This window comes from Eurytemora carolleeae, unplaced genomic scaffold (genome assembly GCF_000591075.1).
Source record: "Eurytemora carolleeae unplaced genomic scaffold, Eaff_2.0 scaffold662, whole genome shotgun sequence".
Lineage (NCBI taxonomy): Eukaryota > Metazoa > Arthropoda > Copepoda > Calanoida > Temoridae > Eurytemora > Eurytemora carolleeae.
The window spans coordinates 53146-75479 of record NW_019396880.1 but is presented as its reverse complement, the minus strand read 5'-3'; the positions used below and the strand labels follow the sequence as shown (position 1 = coordinate 75479).

Below are 22334 nucleotides of genomic sequence, written 5' to 3'. Positions count from 1 at the left end.
GGAAGACAGATAGATAAACTGGAAGACAGATAGATAAACTGGAAGACAGATGGATAAACTGGAAGATAGATAGATAAACTGGAAGACAGATAGATAAACTGGAAGACAGATAGATAACCTGGAAGACAGATAGTTAAACTGGAAGACAGATAGATAAACTGGAAGACAGATAGATAAACTGGAAGACAGATAGATAAACTGGAAGACAGATAGATAAACTGGAAAAGGAAGACAGATAGATAAACTGGAAGACAGATAGATAAACTCGAAGACAGATAGATAAACTCGAAGACAGATAGATAAACTGGAAGACAGATAGATAAACTGGACGACAGATAGATAAACTGGAAGACAGAAAGATAAGCTGGAAGACAGATAAATAAATCGACAATCAATAAATAAATAAATCAAGCATTGATCTCTGTCTAATTTAATTCCCTTTTACTATCCTCTATTGTTCATACCCTGCAAGTGCAGGGATATAAATTTACGGATCAAGCATTAATCCTTAGTTAAAAGTGCCCTTGTTATAAATCGAGATCAAGTGTTCAAGATTAACGATAATCTACACAAAAATTCCGTCCTCTGAAAATATCTATAATCTTTAATATAATTTTTTACCTAAAATTTTAAAAACGACAAAATATTAAAATATTCTATATCATTATAGCTTCAAGTGGTGATTTTACAAGTTTTCGACAGTATGGAGGTTGCAATTTCTGTATACAAAGAAACAATTACTAAAAATTGAAAGATTTTATTGATTTAATACAATATTTCACAGCCTTCATTAATAGGTGATATTCTTCTTTGATTCTACTTTTTTTCACACGTGTGTGTGTTACCCATACAGGATGAGCATTTAATGATACAATCGTGCCTAAAGTCTCATTCTTTGTGGGTAACCCTGTGTACTATAGTACGTACATTTAATACATAAGTACTTCCAATAAAAAAGTCTAGATCTTAAAAACTAATTTAAATTTTACTAGATTACAACTTTACTAAAGATTCTGGTGCTGAGCGTTTCCTTAGCTTGCGCAACATTCTAAACAAACGGTATTTTGTGATAAATGAAAAAATATGAAACTTGGTTTCAAATTACTCGTAAATTCAGAGTAATAAGAAATCATTATGTAACATCCACTCAACCTCCAATCCACTCTACTCCCCTCCCACCAAACTGTTTGATAGTTTTGATCCGGATCCGCAAAAAAATGCGGATCCACGGATCCGGATCCAAAAGGCAAAATATCAACCAAAAACGCAAAAATAAATGTTCTACACTCAAAACCCAAATCTATTGAAAAAAGAGAATAATAAAAATTTCCTTATTTCTGAATGGTTCATCAAGTTTTTGAAATTTTAGAAATTACCTTTTCTTCGCTTTATCTATTTCCTTTTCATTATCTCCAGTTCCTTGTTGAGTAAACTGTTCTGCTGTCTCTGCCGCGGCTTTAAAAGACGAGTTCTTGAAGAGTTGATGCTGAACCAGATGGTTGAACAGATGAACTAGGTCGGAGAGTTTAAGGTCTGCAGGAGTAGTAAACACGGAGTGGTTGAGTCGTATCAGTTCCTGACCTAAACCTGGCATCCAGGATTCAAGGATCGGTAAAACAGTTACAGACTTCTTCTTTCTCATCAGAACCTGGACCAAATTTAATGTATTTGAGCTAGGTCACTAAACTACATATTAAATAACCTATTTTCACAACAACCTTATTATTTTTTAAAACTATAAAGTTCAACTATCGCTCAAATTCTTATTATTATAAATTATTATGAATTTTAGAAGGTTTTAATTAGTTTCAACTGGAAAACCCCGAAAAAAACCCACAAAAAAACCCCAATAAAACCCAAAAACACTCACTGGGCAGTGCAGTGCAGTACAGTACAGTACAGTACAGTACAGTGCAGTGCAGTGCAGTGCAGTGCAGTGCAGTGCAGTGCAGTGCAGTGCAGTGCAGTGCAGTGCAGTGCAGTGCAGTGCAGTGCAGTGCAGTGCAGTGCAGTGCAGTGCAGTGCAGTGCAGTGCAGTGCAGTGCAGTGCAGTGCAGTGCAGTGCAGTGCAGTGCAGTGCAGTGCAGTGCAGTGCAGTGCAGTGCAGTGCAGTGCAGTGCAGTGCAGTGCAGTGCAGTGCAGTGCAGTGCAGTGCAGTGCAGTGCAGTGCAGTGCAGTGCAGTGCAGTGCAGTGCAGTGCAGTGCAGTGCAGTGCAGTGCAGTGCAGTGCAGTGCAGTGCAGTGCAGTGCAGTGCAGTGCAGTGCAGTGCAGTGCAGTGCAGTGCAGTGCAGTGCAGTGCAGTGCAGTGCAGTGCAGTGCAGTGCAGTGCAGTGCAGTGCAGTGTAGTGTAGTGTAGTGTAGTGTAGTGTAGTGTAGTGTAGTGTAGTGTAGTGTAGTGTAGTGTAGTGTAGTGTAGTGTAGTGTAGTGTAGTGTAGTGTAGTGTAGTGTAGTGTAGTGTAGTGTAGTGTAGTGTAGTGGAGTGTAGTGTAGTGTAGTGTAGTGTAGTGTAGTGTAGTGTAGTGTAGTGTAGTGTAGTGTAGTGTAGTGTAGTTTAGTGTAGTGTAGTGTAGTGTCTGTGTACCTCTATAAAGTATTGAAGATGAGCAGGATTGGAGAGATGAATGCCAGGATTCTGTTTAGGTCGAATATAAACCAGCAGCTGCTGGTCAGCATACTTATCATAATTAGATTTTTCTCCCACTGATGAAACCCTTTTATATTATACATTAATTACTTTTAAAAAATAGATATATATATTTTGATAGAATATTGTCAGAGTTAGGTTGATCAGAGGTCAGAATTAATAAATAGCGAAAACTTCTTCTCAGTTCCGTTGCTGATTTCCCCCCTAATTTTAAAAATGTTAGTTCAGGTAGGTAATTAGGCAGTCTGAATTCAATTTTGAAAATGTTAGTTCAGGTAGGTAATAAGGCAGCCTGAATTAAATTTTGAAAATGTTAGTTCAGGTAGGTAATAAGGCAGCCTGAATTCAATTTTGAAAATGTTAGTTCAGGTAGGTAATAAGGCAGCCTGAATCAAATTTTGAAAATGTTAGTTCAGGTAGGTAATAAGGCAGCCTGAATAAAATTTTGAAAATTTTAGTTCAGGTAGGTAATAAGACAGCCTGAATCAAATTGGTTCTTGGATGAATCCTGTTTTACGGACCTATAAAGGTCCCATTACAACTATTATTTTATCGATCACTTTTATGTAAATTGTATACGTTCCTATTCTGTCTCCAGGGAAGAAAGCTTGAGGCTGGAAGAGTATCAATCAAGTAAAAATCAAATAATAATCTGAAAATATGAAAAAAGAACATCAGAAAAAACTTTACTTTCAATGAGAATGTTTCCTTTTTTCTAATAAAGAACAATAATTAAAATAACAACATTAATAATAAAATAAAACAAATAAATTATACAATGAAATAATAAAAAAATAATAAAAAGAACCTGAATAATGTTGTTATCTTGATATTAAATTTATTCACAATCTTGGTTTTTTCCTGCTTCTTCTGATAAATGTAACAAAATATATTTTTAGTTCATATTTTTTAAAATAAGAATATGATATTGATATAACCTATCTAAAACAATTGCAAGATCTTATATAATTACTGCAATTTATCTCATGTAAACCAAAGTAATATGGAAAAACCTTACTAAAATATAATATTTTTTATCATAAAAAATAAAGATTGACCTGCATTAGTCTAGGGGGTAGAGGATGTGTGGCTGGGGACATATCAGGCACCCCACCACAAATATGGAAGTAGGTTGGAGCAGACATAAAGAAGAAGAATTCAGGTCTACACTCACGGAAATCTGTGAAACTTGTTCCCTAAACATTAAATACCATTCTAATACACTTTTAAGGTAAATCAATCTATAATTTTTAAATAAGACTTGACTGCAACAAAATTGAAGACGTTGTTAAGATGTCAATAGTTAACATATGATTTCCTTTATAAACTTATCTTGACCGGTGTTGGGTCATTTTATGCATTTCATAGATGGATCATTCATAGACAGAGAAGATTTTTCATAGACAGGCAATTTCATAGACAAAGAAGAATTTTCATTGATAGGTAATTTCATAGGTAAAGAAGAATTTTCATTGATAGGTAATTTCATAGACAAAGAAGAATTTTCATTGATAGGTAATTTCATAGACAAAGAAGAATTTTCATTGATAGGTAATTTCATAGACAAAGAAAAATTTTCATTGATAGGTAACTTCATAGACAAAGAAGAATTTTCATTGATAGGTAAATTCATAGACAAAAGAAGAATTTTCATTGATAGGTATTAGGTAATTTCAGAGACACAAAAGCAATTTTTTTTCAGAGACAATTTAAGGGACGGAATAATAAGAATAATGATATTGGATCACCTGTTTTCTGTAGAGAACTGCCATTGTAAGATATTTAACAAAGCCATCAGATACTGTAGATACTAAACACAATAAAATAATTAGCATTATTATCAAAGTTTTTATCAAAATAGATGCTTTAGTAACATTATTTTGTTAATATTTTTATATCACAAGAACAAAAATACTAAATCCTTTTATGATAAAGGTAATTTTATAATTTTTTTCTAGTTAGCTATGAATCTTTTATCAATAAAATATTTTTGCGAAAAAAACATATCTCCACTGAGATGAAGAACTATAAGAAACTTTTCTAAAATATCTCAGCTATAAGTTAGTACCTAGAGTATAGGGTGGAGACTGTTTATCCCAACCAGGTTGTGGGTTGAGGGGGAGGAAGGGGGTTGGATGGAAGATACCGAGACGGAGAGCTTTAGCTGCAATACTGCTACATCTAATCGTACAGAACTTAATCCTTGAATTTAATGTTTTGACTCATTAATCAGCCTTTAACCTTTAATCAGCCTGGAGGACAGGAGATTAGTAAGTTAAGGGGGGTGGGGCATGACCGCCGGGGGGCGGGGTAAGAAGATCTTAACGCATTTTTGTTGGACATTTTTTTCTGTAACTGGTTCTGGGGAAATTACAAATAACTTAATAACTACATCGTGAAATTCTAGAGTACACCTCATTACAGTTTTTTATCAACAAATAATTATTGTAAAAACAAAACAACAAAAATTAAACATTAACTGGTAAAATTGAATAAAAACTTAAAGTTTAAGCATTAAACCAATCAATATGATCTGAGTTGAGTAAATTAAAATTCTAATTATCTATGATATTAATTGATTTAGCTATTTCCTAAATGTACTCGGATGAAGTTTAAAATATTTCCGATCCAGAATATTTTCATCCAATGAAAACTGCATCAAAGGCTGTAGACAATGATCCGTTGGAAGAATTTTTATTCTCTTAAACTTTTTAGATTTTATAATTCCAGCAGAGATAAGGCAGAACCCAGTCATGTTATCATAAAATATCGTCTCCCGGCCCTGAAAAAAAAATCTTTTTAAAGGAATGTTTGCGAAAATGAAAAATAAATTATTATCAAAGTATAAAAAGATTGTACTTCTTTATTTAATTTATTAATAGGTTGGCTTATAACACATATATCAATCTATATATGTATTGTATACCCTGTAAAGAAATGCTTCAAATACGTAAAAATATTTTTAAAAAATTGGGTGTCTATGTTTGCGGATTTGTCGTAATGAATTGCTGATGCTTAAGTGAATTATTTTTTTTTCTAAGAAAGTTGACCAAATTCATGGCCATTGTCTCAGTTGACGAATTGTATAGATTGACCTAAATAGTTATGACCAAATGTGAATAAAAAATGTATAAATTGAAGAAATGTAAGGTTCACTAAACGTAACTTAATAAAATGTTTTAACTCCATTTATATTATGGTAGGCAAGCTTGTATTGTCGTATTGTAGAGTGTACCTTCCTAGTATGGTTGAGAATAAGGTTGACTATTCTATCTGTTGTATCTGGGTTGACAAGGATGCTAGAGTCAGAACAAACTAGAGAATAAACCGTATTTAATATATCAGGGGAGGAAAATACCAAACCGTGATTTTGTACAGAACTGACATTTAGTTCCAGGTAGTCAAATAGTCAAAGCTTTAACACTTTTTTTGCCAAAAATTAAAACCCAGTAAATTAAAAACTTTAATATTTGAAATTTTATAGTTTTCAAGCGTTTACAATATTTTCAAAGTATTTAATAATAATAATGTTAATAATATGCAAGACAAATGACTAATAATGAATATAATTCTTATACAAGTTTAAACCTGTTTGTAAATACTCTAACGGTGAAACTTCGAGTTCTTGATGAGTTTTCATTCTGAACAACATTTTCATAAAGATACGTCATAGTAATAATGATAATAAAAATAATAATGAAAATAAAAATCATATTGATATTAAAAATAATAATGATAACAAAAAAATGATAATGATAGTGAAAGTAATAGTTAAATGATAATTAAATGATAGTGATAGTGATAATGATAATGATAATGATATTAGTGATAGTGATACTCAGTGATAGTGATAGTGATAGATAATGGTAATAACAATGATAATAATAATAATAATAATAATAATAATAATAATACTAATGATAACAACATTTTCAAATAGAGACGTCATAGTAATAATGATAATAAAAATTGTTATTAAAAATAATAATAACAATAAAAAAATGCTAATGCTAATGATAATGATCATGATAATAATAATGATAGTGATAATGATATTAGTGATAGTGATACTCAGTAATAGTTAAATGACAGTGATAATGATAATGATAGTGATAGTGATAGATAATAGTAATAACAATGATAATAATAAAATAATAATAATAATAATAATAATACTAATGATAACAATTATAATCATCAGTTAACAAAAATAACCAGTACGGAAATTAATTTGAAAGCTAGCTATGCCATGATCAGTTAATAAGAAGTGTTGAAGAAATATAATCGATTTTGTATAAATTATGAAAATGTATTCTCCTAGTGTTGAGCAAAAAGTTTCCAAATGGTTTTGGCAATTCCTTCTTTATATATTCACTTTCATTTAAATAAGTTGGAATCTTTTTCAGAGATTTCTTTTTGGCATGCTTTGAAGAATCTGAAGATTTCTGCTGCTTTTGATCTGAAGCAGCTGAAGTATTTTTTCCAGGTAAATGACTTATAACAGTGGTCGACAAATGCTGGATTTTTAAAGGAGAAAAGCTTCTCTTCAAAATCGTCATTTTTCTGAAATTATGATTTTTACTTATTCCTAATTTTAACAGTTTTATTAATATCTCAATACATACAAATAACAATCAACTAAAATGCACTAAATACATACTTGCAATGTTACAGAAATCAAAGAAAGGTAATTACAAAACCTTGTGATTTAATATCAATTAAATAGAGACACTTACACCATATTGGTAAAATTTTATGGTCTATTCGAAGAAGACCGCTACTAGCTCCAAATTAGAAGAATTCTATTCGAAGAAGACCGCTACTAGCTCCAAATTAGAAGAATTCTATTCGAATAAGGCTTCTACTAGCTCCAAATTAGAAGAATTCTATTCGAAGAAGGCCGCTACTAGCTCCAAATAAGAAGAATTCTATTTAAAGAAGGCCGCTACTAGCTCCAAATTAGAAGAATTCTATTCGAAGAAGGCGCTACTAGCTCCAAATAAGAAAAATTCTATTTAAAGAAGGCCGCTACTAGCTCCAAATAAGAAGAATTCTATTCGAAGAAGGCCTCTACTAGCTCCAAATAAGAAGAATTCAATTCGAAGAAGGCCGCTACTAGCTCCAAATAAGAAGAATTCTATTAGAAGAAGGCTGCTACAAGCTCCAAATTAGAAGAAGGCTGCTACAAGCTCCAAATTAGAAGAATTCTAATCGAATAAGGCTGCTACTAGCTCCAAATTAGAAGAATTCTATTCGAATAAGGCCGCTACTAGCTCCAAATAAGAAGAATTCTATTCAAAGAAGGCCGCTACTAGCTCCAAATTAGAAGAATTCTATTCGAATAAGGCCGCTATTAGCTCCAAATTAGAAGAATTCTAATCGATTAAGGCTGCTACTAGCTCCAAATTAGAAGAATTCTATTCGAATAAGACCGCTACTAGCTCCAAATTAGAAGAATTCTAATCGAATATGGCTGCTACTAGCTCCAAATTAGAAGAATTCTATGTCCAAATTATCCAGTTTACTAGATTTCTTGTAGTCTGCAAGTATACGCTCTGTAATACCCTCCCACCTACAATAAAATATCATTAAGAATATCACAGATTTGATGGTTTTGTTGAAAGAATAAATGTATCAAAATCTAGATAACATTATATCAACACATTTCAATTCAAATTTTCTCAATATTTTCTGGATATATGTATACTCCTTAGGGAGGGTAGAGTAGGGAGGACTATATACCTGGATATATGTATACTCCTTAGGGAGGGTAGAGTAGAGAGAACAAGATCTACTGTATCTCTATCTAGGGGTAGAGATGAGGGCCCTGATAAGAAGAACTTCTGGCAGTTTACTAAAGTATTCTCTTGAAATAGTTTCTCTAGGAATGCTGAGCTGATAAACCTGTTGAGTAATGATATTACTTTTTATTTATTTAATTTTACTCGTATTCTTCACTTAATTTGTTTACATCCTTCTAAAAGTTTTTAGGGAACACCCCCCTTTGCTTCCCCCATTATTTTTAAATTCGAAACTTGTATAATAACGACGCCGCACCTGGCACTTCAGCTAGTTTTTGATAAATGTCTGAACGATAAAATAATATTCCTTGAGCAGTTGACATAAAGTGAGATTTGAACAAGTTGAGTAGAGAACTGAAGAAAGAAAAATAAAATTTCTGGTTTTATTTTTGGTCCTCCTCCTTCTCCTCCATCCTCCTCCTCCTCCTCATCCTCCTCTTCACTCGAAATATACATCTCAGAGGATCCAAACAGTCTGAATTATATCATTAAAGAGACTATTAGTGTAATTCTGAGTGGACTTTCATAAGAAAGTGCTCTTAAATCTTCATCAAGCTGAACTTTAAACCTTAAGTCAAGTTTTTCTCTCAAAATTGAGAACTTACACTTGGAAATAGAAAGACGACATTTATTTTTTATTCAATATGACACAGTGGTTACATAAAGGTTTTAAATAGAAGACGACATTTAAGCTATCATATGCGTATTTGATGTTTTATATAACAATTTACTGTATGAAATGGGTCTGTGTGGTGCACTGCACCGGTGTACAGAGTACACTGAATAATAGTTATGATGAATACACTGAAATATTGGACTGCACAGATAGAGTAAACTGCATAATTGTTATGTTGCATGTTCATTGTAATATTGGACTTTAAAGAGTACACTGCATAATTGGTATGTTGCATGTTCATTGTATTATTGGACTGTACAGAGTACACTGCATAATTGTTATGTTGCATGTTCATTGTAATATTGGACTGTACAGAGTACACTGCATAATTGTTATGTTGCATGTTCATTGTAATATTGGACTGTACAGAGTACACTGCATAATTGGTATGTTGCATGTTCGTTGTATTATTGGACTGTACAGAGTAGTTGCACTGAGTTCACTGAATAATTAATATGTTGCATGTTCATTGTAATATTGGACTGTACAGAGTACACTGCATAATTGATATGTTGCATGTTCAGTGTAGTATTGGACTATTTAAAGCAAGGTTGCTTGTTAAGGTTGGATATTCTAGGCGCTCCAATGTACTTGAATTGTCTTCTTCATTCAAAATCCTCATATGAAATTACTAATTATATGGGGAGGTTGAAGTGACAAAATTTTTCTTCTCTTGTCAGCTTCGATCAGAGTAATCAAAACATATTTTAAAATATTTAAAAAGATTACTTGAATTCTAGATGAGCCAGATTCTGGAAATAATTCTTAGAGGCACAAAGCGTTTCTTCTCCTTCTATTGTTGTTCCTATAAATAAACAATTTGTTTTATAAATTGCGTTAGTAGCTTTCCCCCCCAAAAGTGAGGGTAAAAAAACAAAGCCTTTTCACTTCTAAACATTATAATATTTGTGGACAAAACTTGACAGATTGGATTCATGCTAGGGATAATGCTAGGGATGCAAAGTATTCTAACTCAAGTCTAAATCCTCAATTTATTCATTTATATTTATAACTTATAGCCTCATTTGTCATCCTAGTGGCCTTGGACAAAAATTAAAATTACACAAAAGTTTGTCACTGTTCAATGAAATGATATAAACTGGATGCATATAAAAGAAACATTAGTCAAGGTTTGTATTTGAAAGAAGGGCGCGAATCTCCCTGAATTTCTAGACTATTACAGTTAAAATAATATTATAATCACCACGCACCTGTAAACTTGAAGACAGTCAACTGCTGACAGTTTTCAGCTATAATTTGCAGGTAGCTAGCTGGCGTACAGATCACCTTTGTAATAAAAAAATGAATGGACAGCATGTGTAATGTGTAGCTTGATACAAAGCATATGCAATGTGCATCTTTTTCATCTTTATAGATAGGATGTGCATTGTATTTGTGCAATGTGCTTCTTACAGATCAGATATGCATAGTGTAATGTACAATGTACAATGTACAATTGTCAACCATTAACATTAAAACCCCCCCCCCCTCCATGTAATGTCGTCTTCAACCTAAAAGCTCCTCTCGGAGATGAGAAGCCAAACCAAACAATTCCAGCCCGCTTTTCTTCTTTGTTCTCCAATGACGGAGTTAAAACGTTTATCAATTGTGAACCATTTCAAAGTTAAACAAAACATTTCTATTTAAAGAATTAGTGACCTTCATCAACATTTAATTGTCAATCTTTTCAGAAGTTTTAATGTATAAAAAGCGTCTTCGGACTTTTCGACAGATAGCCCCCCGAATATAGGAAAATAGATCGTAAGAATCTTTTCATTATAAATTTGTTAACCCTGTAATAATTATTTATCATCATTCATTTCGTTATTTTTTTTTAGGAAATAAAGAGTTTTCTGCATTATCGATTTTGATTCGTGGGCTATACCTTGTCTTTCTGTTCATCGTCAGAATCTTGTTTCTTAGCGACAACAACAATGTACATTGTACTATATCTTAAAAAATGAAAAGAAACGGATTTCACTCCTCTAACTATAATTTTTTAATACTATCTTTGCAATTTGAAGTCGTAGTCCCTAGATATTTCAGAAATAAAACTATAGATTCTGTTAGATGAAGTAATCAAGCTTTAAACCATCATCAGGTTGAATTGATATACGGATTCAGACTAGAAAATTTGAGTTTAGGGCGGGAAATCAGTTCCTTGGAAGGAAAAAAAACATAGCAAAATTTAGACGTTGCTAGGCAAATAAACGTTTTTATTGCAAATAAATATTTATTTTTTTTATCTATACCTGAAGTACTATTTGGTTCAGGTTCCTAGTACAAGGATATATATACCTGGAGTACTATTTGGTTCAGGTTCCTAGTACAAGGATCCTGGAAGAAGGATTTGAAACCAACTCCTGGATCATCAACAAGCTCAAATTCAACATGGCGTAAACCTATGAAATAGGAAAATTAACGATATCAGTGATAACAAACTGAGTATCTCTGTTACAGCAAAAATGCAATCCTATTGGTACTGTAAAAAAAGCATGTCGTTTATACGAAGTTTGTCTGATATTCTATTTATTCGGTCAAGTATCTGTAAAGCATGTCATATATTTTACAGTAACCTGTAAAGTATTTCTATCAATATACGGTAACCTGTAAAGCATGTCTATTATTTAACCGGCACCTGTAAAGCATGTTTAGTAATCAACGGTATCCTGTGAAGCATGTCTAATATTCTGAAGTAAACTGTAAGGCATGTTTATCAATGTACGGTAACCTTTGAAGCATGCCTAATTTATAACAGTAACCTATAAAGTATGTCTAATATTCTACAGTGACCTATAAGGCATGTTTATCAATCTACGGTAACCTGTAAAGCATGTCTAATATTCTACGGTAACCTATAAAGCATGTTTAATATTCTACAGAAACCTGTTTAGTATGTCAACTATTCTACACTGACCTGTAAAGCATGTCAACTGTTGGACTTCAGGATCAGAAACTAAAACTTTAATTGTCAAGATCTTTGGGAACATTTGAAATACTTCAGAAAAACCTGAAAAAGTGTTCAAATTAAACATTTCAGAAAGCTTTCCAAAAAGTGAACTTTTAATAAGCTAATAAGCACTTTTTTCATTAGTTATACAATTTATTTGATCAAAAATGAAATTTGATATTTCAAATATACATTGAATGCTTCAAATCTAAAATATATTATCTCAAATATAAATTGAATGCTTAAAATTAGAAATTGAATGCTTCAAATTGAATTGAATGAAACTCAATCAATCAATAAACCAACCTATTCTTGGATATGTGACAGCGGGCATGGTTTTATAGTTAAGCTGAACATAATTCTGTTCTGTACATTCAAAATAATCCAGCTCGTAGCTTCCTCCAACCTCTTCAGTCTAGAAATTTATAGGGACTTTATTGCATAATTGTGTGAAGAATATTGATAAAATATATTTATGCATAATGCAATAAATACAGATAAATCTTTGAAATCATAAACACTTCTGTCTTTCTATATTTGTTGCTTGTAACCTTAACTTTAAACCGTTCATATTTTAAAGTCATGAATTCTTAGCATTTATCTTGGCTTGGTAATAAAAATTCAGATTTAAATCTCTCTAAAATTTAGAAATTATTTGATTATAAAAATTATATTTAAAGTGTCTTAATTTTCGACACAATTGTAGACGCAATTTCAAGTGGGTTCTCTGTGAATGTAATTTGCGGATTTCTGCTGCTGAAACAATGGACAATATTGTCAAAACTGAACAGTCAGTTTTCATGCAAAAACAACGACGATATCTCCTTTATTATTGATCAGGAAAAGGTTCAAATTGCACCACTGTGAATCGGGACTACCACTCTTTACATAGGTTATTCCCAAAATACAAAAAAAGGATTAACAATACTTAATACATATTGTAAATTCAATATTTTAAAAAAAACCTCTTGGTTTCTTGATATTTCTTCTGCCATTGCTCGCATACTGGAGTAGCACAACCTAGATAAAAATGTAATTAATATCGATATACTGTGACTTTTAATAAACATCTTACAGATTTATACACCAAATAGACGAGCAAACAATTCAAAAATTTTTTTCAACTTTTGTTTAGTTTTATCGTTGTGTAGAGAATTACATTATTTTTTTTTTAAAGTTTACATAAAATTCAGCTAACAAACCTTTTAATCTTATTTTTAAAATCAAATTCTTTTACCTTTGGAGTTTAGGTAGCTTTGTAATAACACTGGCGGCTCCCTTTGGACTAAAATTATCAATTGTTTAACAATCTTGTTACTCTAAAAAGATTGAACCGAAAAACAATATTTTTAAAACCTTAAAAAATTCTGGAAAATTGTCCTTTCTGAATAAAAAAATGCATAAACGATTTAAATAATTTTTTTACGAAACAATGTGAAACGCCCTGAATTTCTTTTTTTACATGCAATTTTTTTCTCTGTTTTACAGAATTGAAAGTTTACCATTAAAGAATGTTATTTTTCAAAAGACATTAAAATCTTATTTCTCAATAGACAATTGTCAATTAATTACCTGATATTCCAGCACTTGGTTATATCTAATATCCTGAGGTTAGAACACCTGGTATCTGTGGGGGTAGGTAACAGCCCTACTCAATATCACTTATTTAGCTTAGGTTTTTTTTCATCTTTTATTTAGAAAACATTTTGCATAAATTATTGAAAGGGGGGTTTAGCATATAAGTCTAATTTTAAATAATATTAATAGCTTGTAAAGGAAATCAAAGCCTACAACCCTAACATGCAAGAAAATGCACAATTTTAACCATAGCGAAATATATTCTCTTGCACTTTTTTAACTTAAACCCCATAAAAAGTACATACAATTTACACTGTAAATATTTTAACTAATAGTAGAATTTAGACGTATTCTTGCCAAATTTAAGGTTTAGTTGTTACATTTAAGGGTTTCTTGTAACATTTAAGGTTTTCTTGTATTATTGAAGGCCTGCTTGTCACATTTAAGGTCTGCTTGTCACATTTAAGGTTTGCTTGTCACATTTAAGGTCTGCTTGTCACATTTAAGGTTTGCTTGTCACATTTAAGGTCTGCTTGTCACATTTAAGGTCTGCTTGTCACATTTAAGGTCTGCTTGTCACATTTAAGGTTTACATGTCCCATTTAAGGTTTACTTGTCACATTTTAGGTAGATTTGAGGTATAAAATAATGAAGATAGTAAGTGTTTTCCTAAAAGTCCTTCATCAGAAATATCATCACTCAGTCCAATATTTAGTTCCCTAAAAAATCCATTTATTTTCAAAACTTAAAATAATTTCAAAAAATTCATTAATTCAGAAAAAATGCATAATCTTTTTACAAACCTTTAATTGTTTTAGTTTATTTAAATGATTTCTTTAAGTAAAGTATTTATATTTATTGTTTTTATTTATTACCATAGATGTTTACAGGAGTCTCCGAGCTGTGTGAGAATTTCATTTGTACATTTTGCGATCAAAACTAACACAAGATTATTAACTTTTTTGAAGAAAAAACTTGAGATCTCAAAACAGGGAAATATATTATAATGAAAAAGCATCCTGCTTCAACCCCTAAAAACAATTTTAATTAACTATTTCTGATTGGATGGACAAGAAACTTTCAAAATCTTATTGCTAATTTTAAATAAATGGGTAAAGTAATCAATTATAAATAAATTAATATTAAAAATAATATTAGTGTTCCTAGTTGTCTGAGGTAATGTGTGTTTTTGAATACATTAACACAGAACTCTTTAAACTCTGTGTTCTGTGTTCTGAAATAATCTGATTATAATGCAAGAGTTTTTAATCTAAGGTATTTTCATTTACTTTTTCATTAATTTTTTTATTTTTAGGATTTTAAAAGCTCTGTCTTTTAGGCGTTTTCCCTGAGAAGTTTGTCTTGCAAGAGTTTGTCTTTCAGAAGTTTGTTTTATGAGTTTTTCTTTCGGAAGTTGGTCTTTTAAGAGCTTGTTTTCAAGTAGTTTGTCTTCCATAAGTTTGTCTTTCATAAGTTTGTCTTTCATAAGTTAGTCTTTCATGAGTTTGTATTTCGGAAATTTGTCTTTCATAAGTTAGTCTTTCAGGAGTTTGTATTTCGGAAGTTTGTCTTACAGAAGTTTGTTTTTCAGTACTTTGTCTTTTAGAAGTTTGTCTTTCAGAAGTTTGTCTTCCATAAGTTTGTCTTTCATAAGTTTGTCTTTCATAAATTAGTCTTTCAGAAGTTTGTATTTAGGAAGTTTGTCTTACAGAAGTTTGTTTTTAAGGAGTTTGTCTTTCAGGAGTTTGTCTTACATAGATTTGTCTTTTGGGAGTTGCTCTTTCAGAAGTTTGTCTTAAAAGAGTTTGGCTTTCAGGAATTTGTCTTTCATAAGTTTGTCTTTCATAAGTTTGTCTTACAGGAGTTTGTATTTCGGAAGTTTGTCTTTCAGAAGTTTGTCTTACAGTAGTTTGTCTTTCAGGAGTTTGTATTTCATAATTTTGTCTTTTGGGAGTTTCTCTTTCAGAAGTTTGTCTTTAAAGAGTTTGCCTTTCAGTCGTTTGTCTTTCAGGAGTTTGTCTTTCATAACTTTGTATTTTGGGAGTTTGTCTTTCAAGAGCTTTTTTTCAAGTAGTTTGACCTTCAGCAATTTGTCTTTCAAAAGCTTGCCTTTAAGTAGTGTGTATCTCAGTAGTTTGTCTTTCATAAGTTTGTCTTTCATAAGTTTATCAAACCTGGAGAGCCTAAATCCATGGAACAGTCTACTGAAGTTCAGTTTTGTCAGGTTTCTGAATTATATATTTCAAGGTTTTAAAGGGTTTAAGAATAAAATCCCGAGTTGAACATTTTTGAATGCTCTTATTAGAACGGGTTCGAAATTTCTTGTGGTTCAAACGAAAGTACTCTTTATATTGTCGCATTGAATAATATTTAACATCATAAAAATAATGACATTTTTAAAGTTTATATAAGATTTGTAGTCCGTTTTTTTAAAGTTTTTGAAACTTACATTCTTTCACTAATTCGGTAAAATATTAATTAGAATCTTACTTAAGTTAGTTTTGTTACCTGAGTGGGAAGCATTTAAATGCATTAAAGAACGATTTGGTTTGTTTATCTTTTCCTATCAGTATAATTGTCAACCCTTCTATCACATCCTCTAAATCAAAATAACTATTTATAAAAACTATTATTTTGGATTGCTGTGCTAGAAAGTTTTTTTTACAGAAATTTTCTCTTTACCTTTTTAAATTTTATTTTGTACCGAGCGTTCTTCAGTTAATTTAATTTTTGGTGAAAATCCGGGAACAGTTTAAACTTTACAGCACGGTGCTATAAGAAACAGCTAATTTAACTTTACAGCACGGTGCTATAAGATACAGCTAATTTAACTTTATAGCACGGTGCTATAAGAAACAGCTAATTTAACTTTACAGCACGGTGCTATAAGATACAGCTAATTTAATTTTATAGCACGGTGCTATAAAATACAGCTACTTTAACTTTACAGCACGGTGCTATAAGAAACAGCTAATTTAACTTTACAGCACAATAATTACTTTATAGCACTATTAAAAAATAAAAAAAAGTACTAAGAGGGCAGACAGAAGTTTTTGTTGTTAAAATAATATATCAAGAGAGAACTTTAAAAATGAAAATAGTCTCTTTTGACTTAAACTCTATTGGAGATATAAAACTGTTGATTTTAGGGTTTTATCTATTGACCATAATATGGTCTCGACATGATTTGATATATAAAATTCTACCTCACCCATGGTTTCTAAATTAATAAAAAAAAACCTAATAGAGGTATTGGTAAACTGGAGAGAACTGACTGGATATCACTGCACAATTCCATAATTTATTAAATTATTATGCCAAAAACAGGGTTTTTGACGAAACTAATTTAAACCGGGTTAAAAAAATTTAACATGTTCTCTTATATCTTATTCGTCAAATCTTCGAACTCTCATGACCGGAAAAGGACAGCTAAGAATTTTGAGTCTTGAATTTCATTCCAAAAATAAAATCACTTGCAATTAAATCTTTTAAACTACATTTTGAAAATGACCCAATGCAATCATGCCGGGAACGAAGATTTAAATAAGGTCAGATTTTGAATTTTTCATCCTTATATACTCATATGAAATTTTCCAAGTTATATAAAGAATATGAAATTCCTAAATATTTTAGAGTCTGTGTCTGCACCGCGTATTCTGACCGCCAGGCTTGTAATTAGAGAGGTCGAACTGAGGGATGCCAGGCTTCCAGGACTCTTCCAGGGAGGCATTTTTATCGAGAATCTGAAATATAGAAAAAGTTTTGAATAAATAATTCAATAAATAATTTTTAGTTTTGATCTCCAAAAAGCAAATAACAAATTAATTCACATTTTTCTTCTCTCCTCAACAAACATAAAGCAATATTTTTTCTTTTCTTCTGGGCTTTTTTTTGCCCAAACTGCTCCAGCTTTTCTATAAACATCTCTACTAGAAATATTTAAATATTTGGGATCTTTTCGCAAATCCGCGAAATATTCGCGAACAAATAATGCGAAGGGATTTCTCGGACATTTCTTTGTTAATTCTACTGTAGGGTTTGGTTTGGTTTTTATTGTGTATTTAAGTTTGGTTTCTTCATCTAACAATTTCCAGGCTTTTCCGAGCTCTTGGTTTACCAATCTGTAAACGTCATATTTTAATATATTAAATAAGCATCAAAATTAATGTAAAACATTTTTTTGGTAAAGAAAACCCGATAAGAAATTATATTAAAATAGAAATCATCTTAGGCTTGTTCTGGACAATGAACAACAACAGGTTGAAAAGTGATGTAAACGTAAATTATCAGCACCATTCGTGTCCGAAAACTGATAACAATTCATTGTAAAAATTAGAATTTAAAACTAAAATATGTTTCCTGGAATTCACAATTCTAAAGTTAATCGACAATTTTCCTTTTATTTCATCTCTCTTTTCAGCACAGAATTTGAGAAATGAGGAACGGTGCTGAGCTTTCTTCACAACAGATTCAGTCTTTTCAGATGAATGCAACTTTAAGTGTCTCTTTAGATAGCTTGAGTGGGGAGTTGAAAAGTCACAAATGTCACAAAAATTCTGAACTTTAAGATGTTGAGAGTTCATGTGTCTAAATAAATTTGATCTTTTCTCCGTTGAGTAATCACATTGTTCACATGGAAACAAATTTCTTTTGGCATTTGTCAATTGTTTAAAAGAGGAAGTTTCCAGGACAGTTCTTTGTTCAGCCACTGGTTCGCTGGATGTTTGTACCAATGCCTGATTAGAAAACAGACTTGTGGAATCCTTGGATGGTTGACTTAAATGTTGGTTCAATGGATCGCTAGAGGGATCGTTTGATGGCCGATCAGATGAAGGATTGAATGGTGTATTTGATGGATGTTCAGATGCATAGTATGAGGATTGATTTGGTAAATGGTGAGATGGATGGCTGAATGATTGATTTGATGGCTGGTTCCTAATATGGTTTAATGGAAATATTGATGGATGTTTTAATGGCTGAGTTGATGATTGGCTTGGTAGATTCTTTGATGGATTGATGGATTGATGATTTGAAGGATACATTGATGGATTGCTGGATTGTTGAATTGATGAATGGTTGGATTGTTGATTTGAATGATAGTTTGATGGATGGTTTGATGGATTCCTAGATTCCTGATTTAATGGAATGCTGGATTCTTGATTTGATGGAATGCTGGATTCTTTGGATTCTCGATTTACTGGATTATTGAATTGAATGTTAGATGGTTGATTTGATTGTTGTTTTAATGGTTGATACTGTGTAGACTGTTGGTTGTTTAGCATATTAAATTGTGTTATGCCGAATTGGTTGGATTGTTGGATATAAGTTGGAACAAATGGATAAGATGATTTTTCTAATTGGTTTGAAGTTTGGTCTTGTACTATACAGGAAGACTGATTGAATGACTCAAATGATGAACATGACGGGTTTAATATTTGGTGAGTTGGATGTTTGCTGGACAATTTGTTTGGTTCAAAGGACGGTTGGTCAATTGTATGGTTTCCAGGTTGATTTAAAAGCAGATTGGATGATTGGTTTGATGTTTGTCTCAAGGGTTGGACAAACAAATGATTAGTTGGTTGGTCGGATAACCCTGGAGAACAACTTGAGCTGAAACTGATGAATTCGTCTTGCTGCACTGTTATTTTTCTCCCAACTTCTGTACTTTGTCTAAACAAAAGTGGGTAAAAAACCAGAATTGTTAATTTTAAAAAGTTAAACTTTTTTTGATTAACTAAAAAATATTATTTTTTTTCCTTTCGGAAGTTGTTTAATTTCAAATTGAATTAGTTTTATACCTGTGTGATATGATGCTGATCTCGGTAGTCTCTGAGCACTCGATCTCTAGAACGTTAACTTCTATCTCAGCATCAGAGTCATCTTCATCATGTTGATCATCTTCATGTTCATCTTGATCAAGATCATCATCATCATGTACACTATCATCCAATTGATCAGCATCATCCTGAAATGGAGAAATATCTAAGATTTGTGGAAAAATATGAAGATTTTTTTTACGCCATTACTTTAAAAATTTAGATTCTTTTTGATAATGTTTTTAAGATTTAGGAGAAAAATTTATAACTAAAAAGGAAAAAAGCTTGGAAGTAGGAGTGTAATACGCATTTTTATATTTTGAATTCTTAAAATTAAATGTATAATTGTTTATTATATATCTTTTGTTTTATGTACCTCTTCTGAAATATTAGTTGACGCACATATTCTGGGTTTAAAGAGTGTATACCAAGCTCTATATTCTTTCCGAGATAAATCTTTCAGTTTTTCTTTCTCTTCTTCACCTAATTAACAAAATCTTGGTAAATTATTGAATTAAAACACTAATTCTTACGCTTTTTTCTTCTTCTTAGGATTATGAATTTTAAAAAGGGAACCATGTTATTTTAGACTTTTTAGGGAAAGCAAAATTAGACCTTATCAATAAAATGGTCTCAAAACTATTATATTAGCTATTTGCGACTGCGGAAAAAAGTATAACTCTGTTTCCATTCATGTGAACATAAGGCATAGCACGTTACCATTCTCTGAAGGTAAACGCTTTACGAAAAAATAATAAAAAAAATTACAAAATATTTATAAATATTCACTAAGCTAATGTAGTCTCGTAAAAAATTGTACTACTCAACCTACAAGGTTCCAGGATAGTTTAGCTTGTTTCAAAATATCCTGTGATGATGAATACACCAAACTGTCTGCAGGAAAATAGTTGAATTTAACCAATTCTAAAAGATTTTTTTTTATGGCAAACGCCAAGCAAATTTATTTTTAAACGGGTTTAAATAGAAAAGAAGGGAAGGGCATGGTGTATAAAACAAAGGTTCTGGTATATATTTGGGGAAGGGTCTGGTGTATATATACGGAAGGATCTGGTGTATAAGAAGAAGGATCTGGTTTATAAGGAGAAGGGTCTGGTGTAAAGGAGAAGGGTCTGGTGTAAAGGGGAAGGGTCTGGTGTATATATGCGGAAGGGTCTGGTATATATGCGGAAGGATCTGGTGTACAAGGAGAAGGGTCTAGTGTAAAGGGGAAGGGTCTGGTGTATATATGCGGAAGGGTCTGGTATATATATGCGGAAGGATCTGGTGTACAAGGAAAAGGGTCTAGCGTATGAGGGCCCAAGGGGAAAGATTTTGTGGATAAGGAGAAGGGTCTGGTGTATTTAAGGGGAAGAGTCTGGTATATATGGGGAAGAGTCTCGTATATATGGGGAAGGGTCTGGTTTATAAGGAGAAGGGTTTGGTGTAATGATGGGGAAGGGTCTGGTGTATAAGGAGAAGGGTCTGGTGAATTTATGGGGAAGGATCTGTTATATATGCGGAAAAATCTGGTATGTAAGGAGATGGGCCTGACTCTGGTGTTTAAGGCGAAGGGTCTGGTGTACAAGGGCCCAAGGGGAAGGATTTAGTGGATAATGAGAAGGGTCTGGTGTATCTAAGGGGAAGAGTCTGGTATATATGGGGAAGGGTCTGGTGTATTTATGGGGTAAGAGTCTGGTATATATGGGGAAGGGTCTGGTGTATATGGAGAAAGGTCCATGGTGTATAGTGGAAAGGTTCTGGCTTATATTAAGAAGGGTATCATTAAGAAGAAATTAAATCCGGAATCGAGTCATTTGATCTAGTTTGGTAAAGAATTTTGCTTTGTATACCAGGATGGGATATTAAAGAAAATAATAAAATAAACTTGATTTTCAGCTTTTCCTTTTATAATTTTTCTGTGGTTTCTAAGGTGAAGACTGAAGGCGCTGAGTGCTCTCTTAGCCTGAATCCCGTGATCACTTTTCCTGTGTATATTCATTTCTCGGATTTGAAGACAGGAATGTTCACATAGATCACACAGATATCGCAGTCCGCAATCCTAGTCAAATCAAAAAGAATAAAAAATACTGCTGGGTCCCCTTTGAAGTAAAGATCTCAAAATATGTAAACCTTTATTTAAAATTAGCTGAAGTTAATAAAACTCGAATTTTGAAAAAATCCGATTTTTTAAGCCTATGTTAACCCCAGGGTACCTCAAAAAAAATTTAACCAATTTGGTCCAGCCGTTTGGCCAGCTGTAGCTAACATATAAATATACAAATATATATACATGAGCAAAGAGCTTTATAACAGAGAAGAATAGCATAGAGAAACAGTTCTTTTGTTAAGAATTTAATGGGTCTCGGCAATTTTTAGCTCATTTACAATTTCTAGAAAATCCAAGAGAGCTATTTGGTATAAACGGTAACGTTGTGAATTTTTATTGCACATTCTTAAAGTGAAAGTAAATTAGCGGTTTTGTTTAATACCTTATTATGCTTGTTCTGTTTGTGCAGCTTCAGCCTCCATGGACTATACGTAGAATATTCGCATTCATCACATTTAGCATTTTTTCCATCCAAGCAGTGCATTCGTCTGCGTACAATCATCTAATAACTGCCTTAATTAATTTCTCTTATTTTCTAGCAGTCGAGCTGTTTAGTCAAGTTAGAAGAAAAACTTAGAAATTTGTTTACATAGTTTTCCGACAAAAGAAAATGAATACTTATAAAATAAAGATAAACAGGACACAAGTTTTCATTAAAAAGATGTTCCTAATGTGTCCTTTCAAATACCGTTTCTCCGACGATAAATACTCACATTTATCACATTTATTTTCTGTCATTGTATTTATCTGGAAAAAAATA

The 22334-nt window shown here is 32.0% G+C and overlaps 3 protein-coding genes across 4 annotated transcripts; all 3 read right to left on the bottom strand.

Moving 5' to 3' along the window:
- Window positions 1-741: 741 nt before the first annotated feature.
- Window positions 742-7212, bottom strand: LOC111709680 (uncharacterized). 2 transcript variants are annotated; one of them, XM_023483504.1, is made up of 13 exons: window positions 6964-7212; window positions 6235-6287; window positions 5882-5961; window positions 5238-5428; window positions 4715-4827; window positions 4395-4456; window positions 3705-3842; window positions 3455-3516; window positions 3230-3298; window positions 2584-2713; window positions 1377-1648; window positions 966-1048; window positions 742-929 (listed from the first exon to the last, which is right to left on the bottom strand). In XM_023483504.1, the coding sequence occupies exons 1-12, from the start codon at window positions 7203-7205 to the stop codon at window positions 994-996; spliced, it is 1467 nt and encodes a 488-aa protein (XP_023339272.1). In that variant the 5' UTR covers window positions 7206-7212; the 3' UTR covers window positions 742-929; window positions 966-993. The 2 variants fall into 2 exon arrangements, with proteins under 2 accessions (XP_023339272.1, XP_023339271.1); XM_023483503.1 differs by having other exon boundaries at window positions 742-1048.
- Window positions 7213-7235: 23 nt separating this feature from the next.
- Window positions 7236-17454, bottom strand: LOC111709678 (uncharacterized). The gene is made up of 18 exons (XM_023483502.1): window positions 17272-17454; window positions 16892-16935; window positions 16160-16250; window positions 15826-15879; window positions 14815-14885; window positions 14527-14590; window positions 14321-14370; window positions 13646-13721; window positions 13311-13358; window positions 13039-13093; window positions 12380-12488; window positions 12041-12133; window positions 11422-11525; window positions 10335-10410; window positions 9853-9928; window positions 8755-8922; window positions 8389-8550; window positions 7236-8218 (listed from the first exon to the last, which is right to left on the bottom strand). Exons 1-18 carry the CDS (start codon window positions 17379-17381, stop codon window positions 8137-8139), a joined length of 1533 nt encoding a protein of 510 aa, XP_023339270.1. The 5' UTR covers window positions 17382-17454; the 3' UTR covers window positions 7236-8136.
- On the bottom strand, window positions 17394-22331 carry LOC111709677 (oxysterol-binding protein homolog C2F12.05c). The gene is made up of 8 exons (XM_023483501.1): window positions 22242-22331; window positions 21957-22062; window positions 21370-21526; window positions 20296-20361; window positions 19844-19950; window positions 19450-19616; window positions 18011-19321; window positions 17394-17772 (listed from the first exon to the last, which is right to left on the bottom strand). The coding sequence occupies exons 1-8, from the start codon at window positions 22310-22312 to the stop codon at window positions 17478-17480; spliced, it is 2280 nt and encodes a 759-aa protein (XP_023339269.1). The 5' UTR covers window positions 22313-22331; the 3' UTR covers window positions 17394-17477.
- Between the last annotated feature and the right edge of the window lie 3 nt (window positions 22332-22334).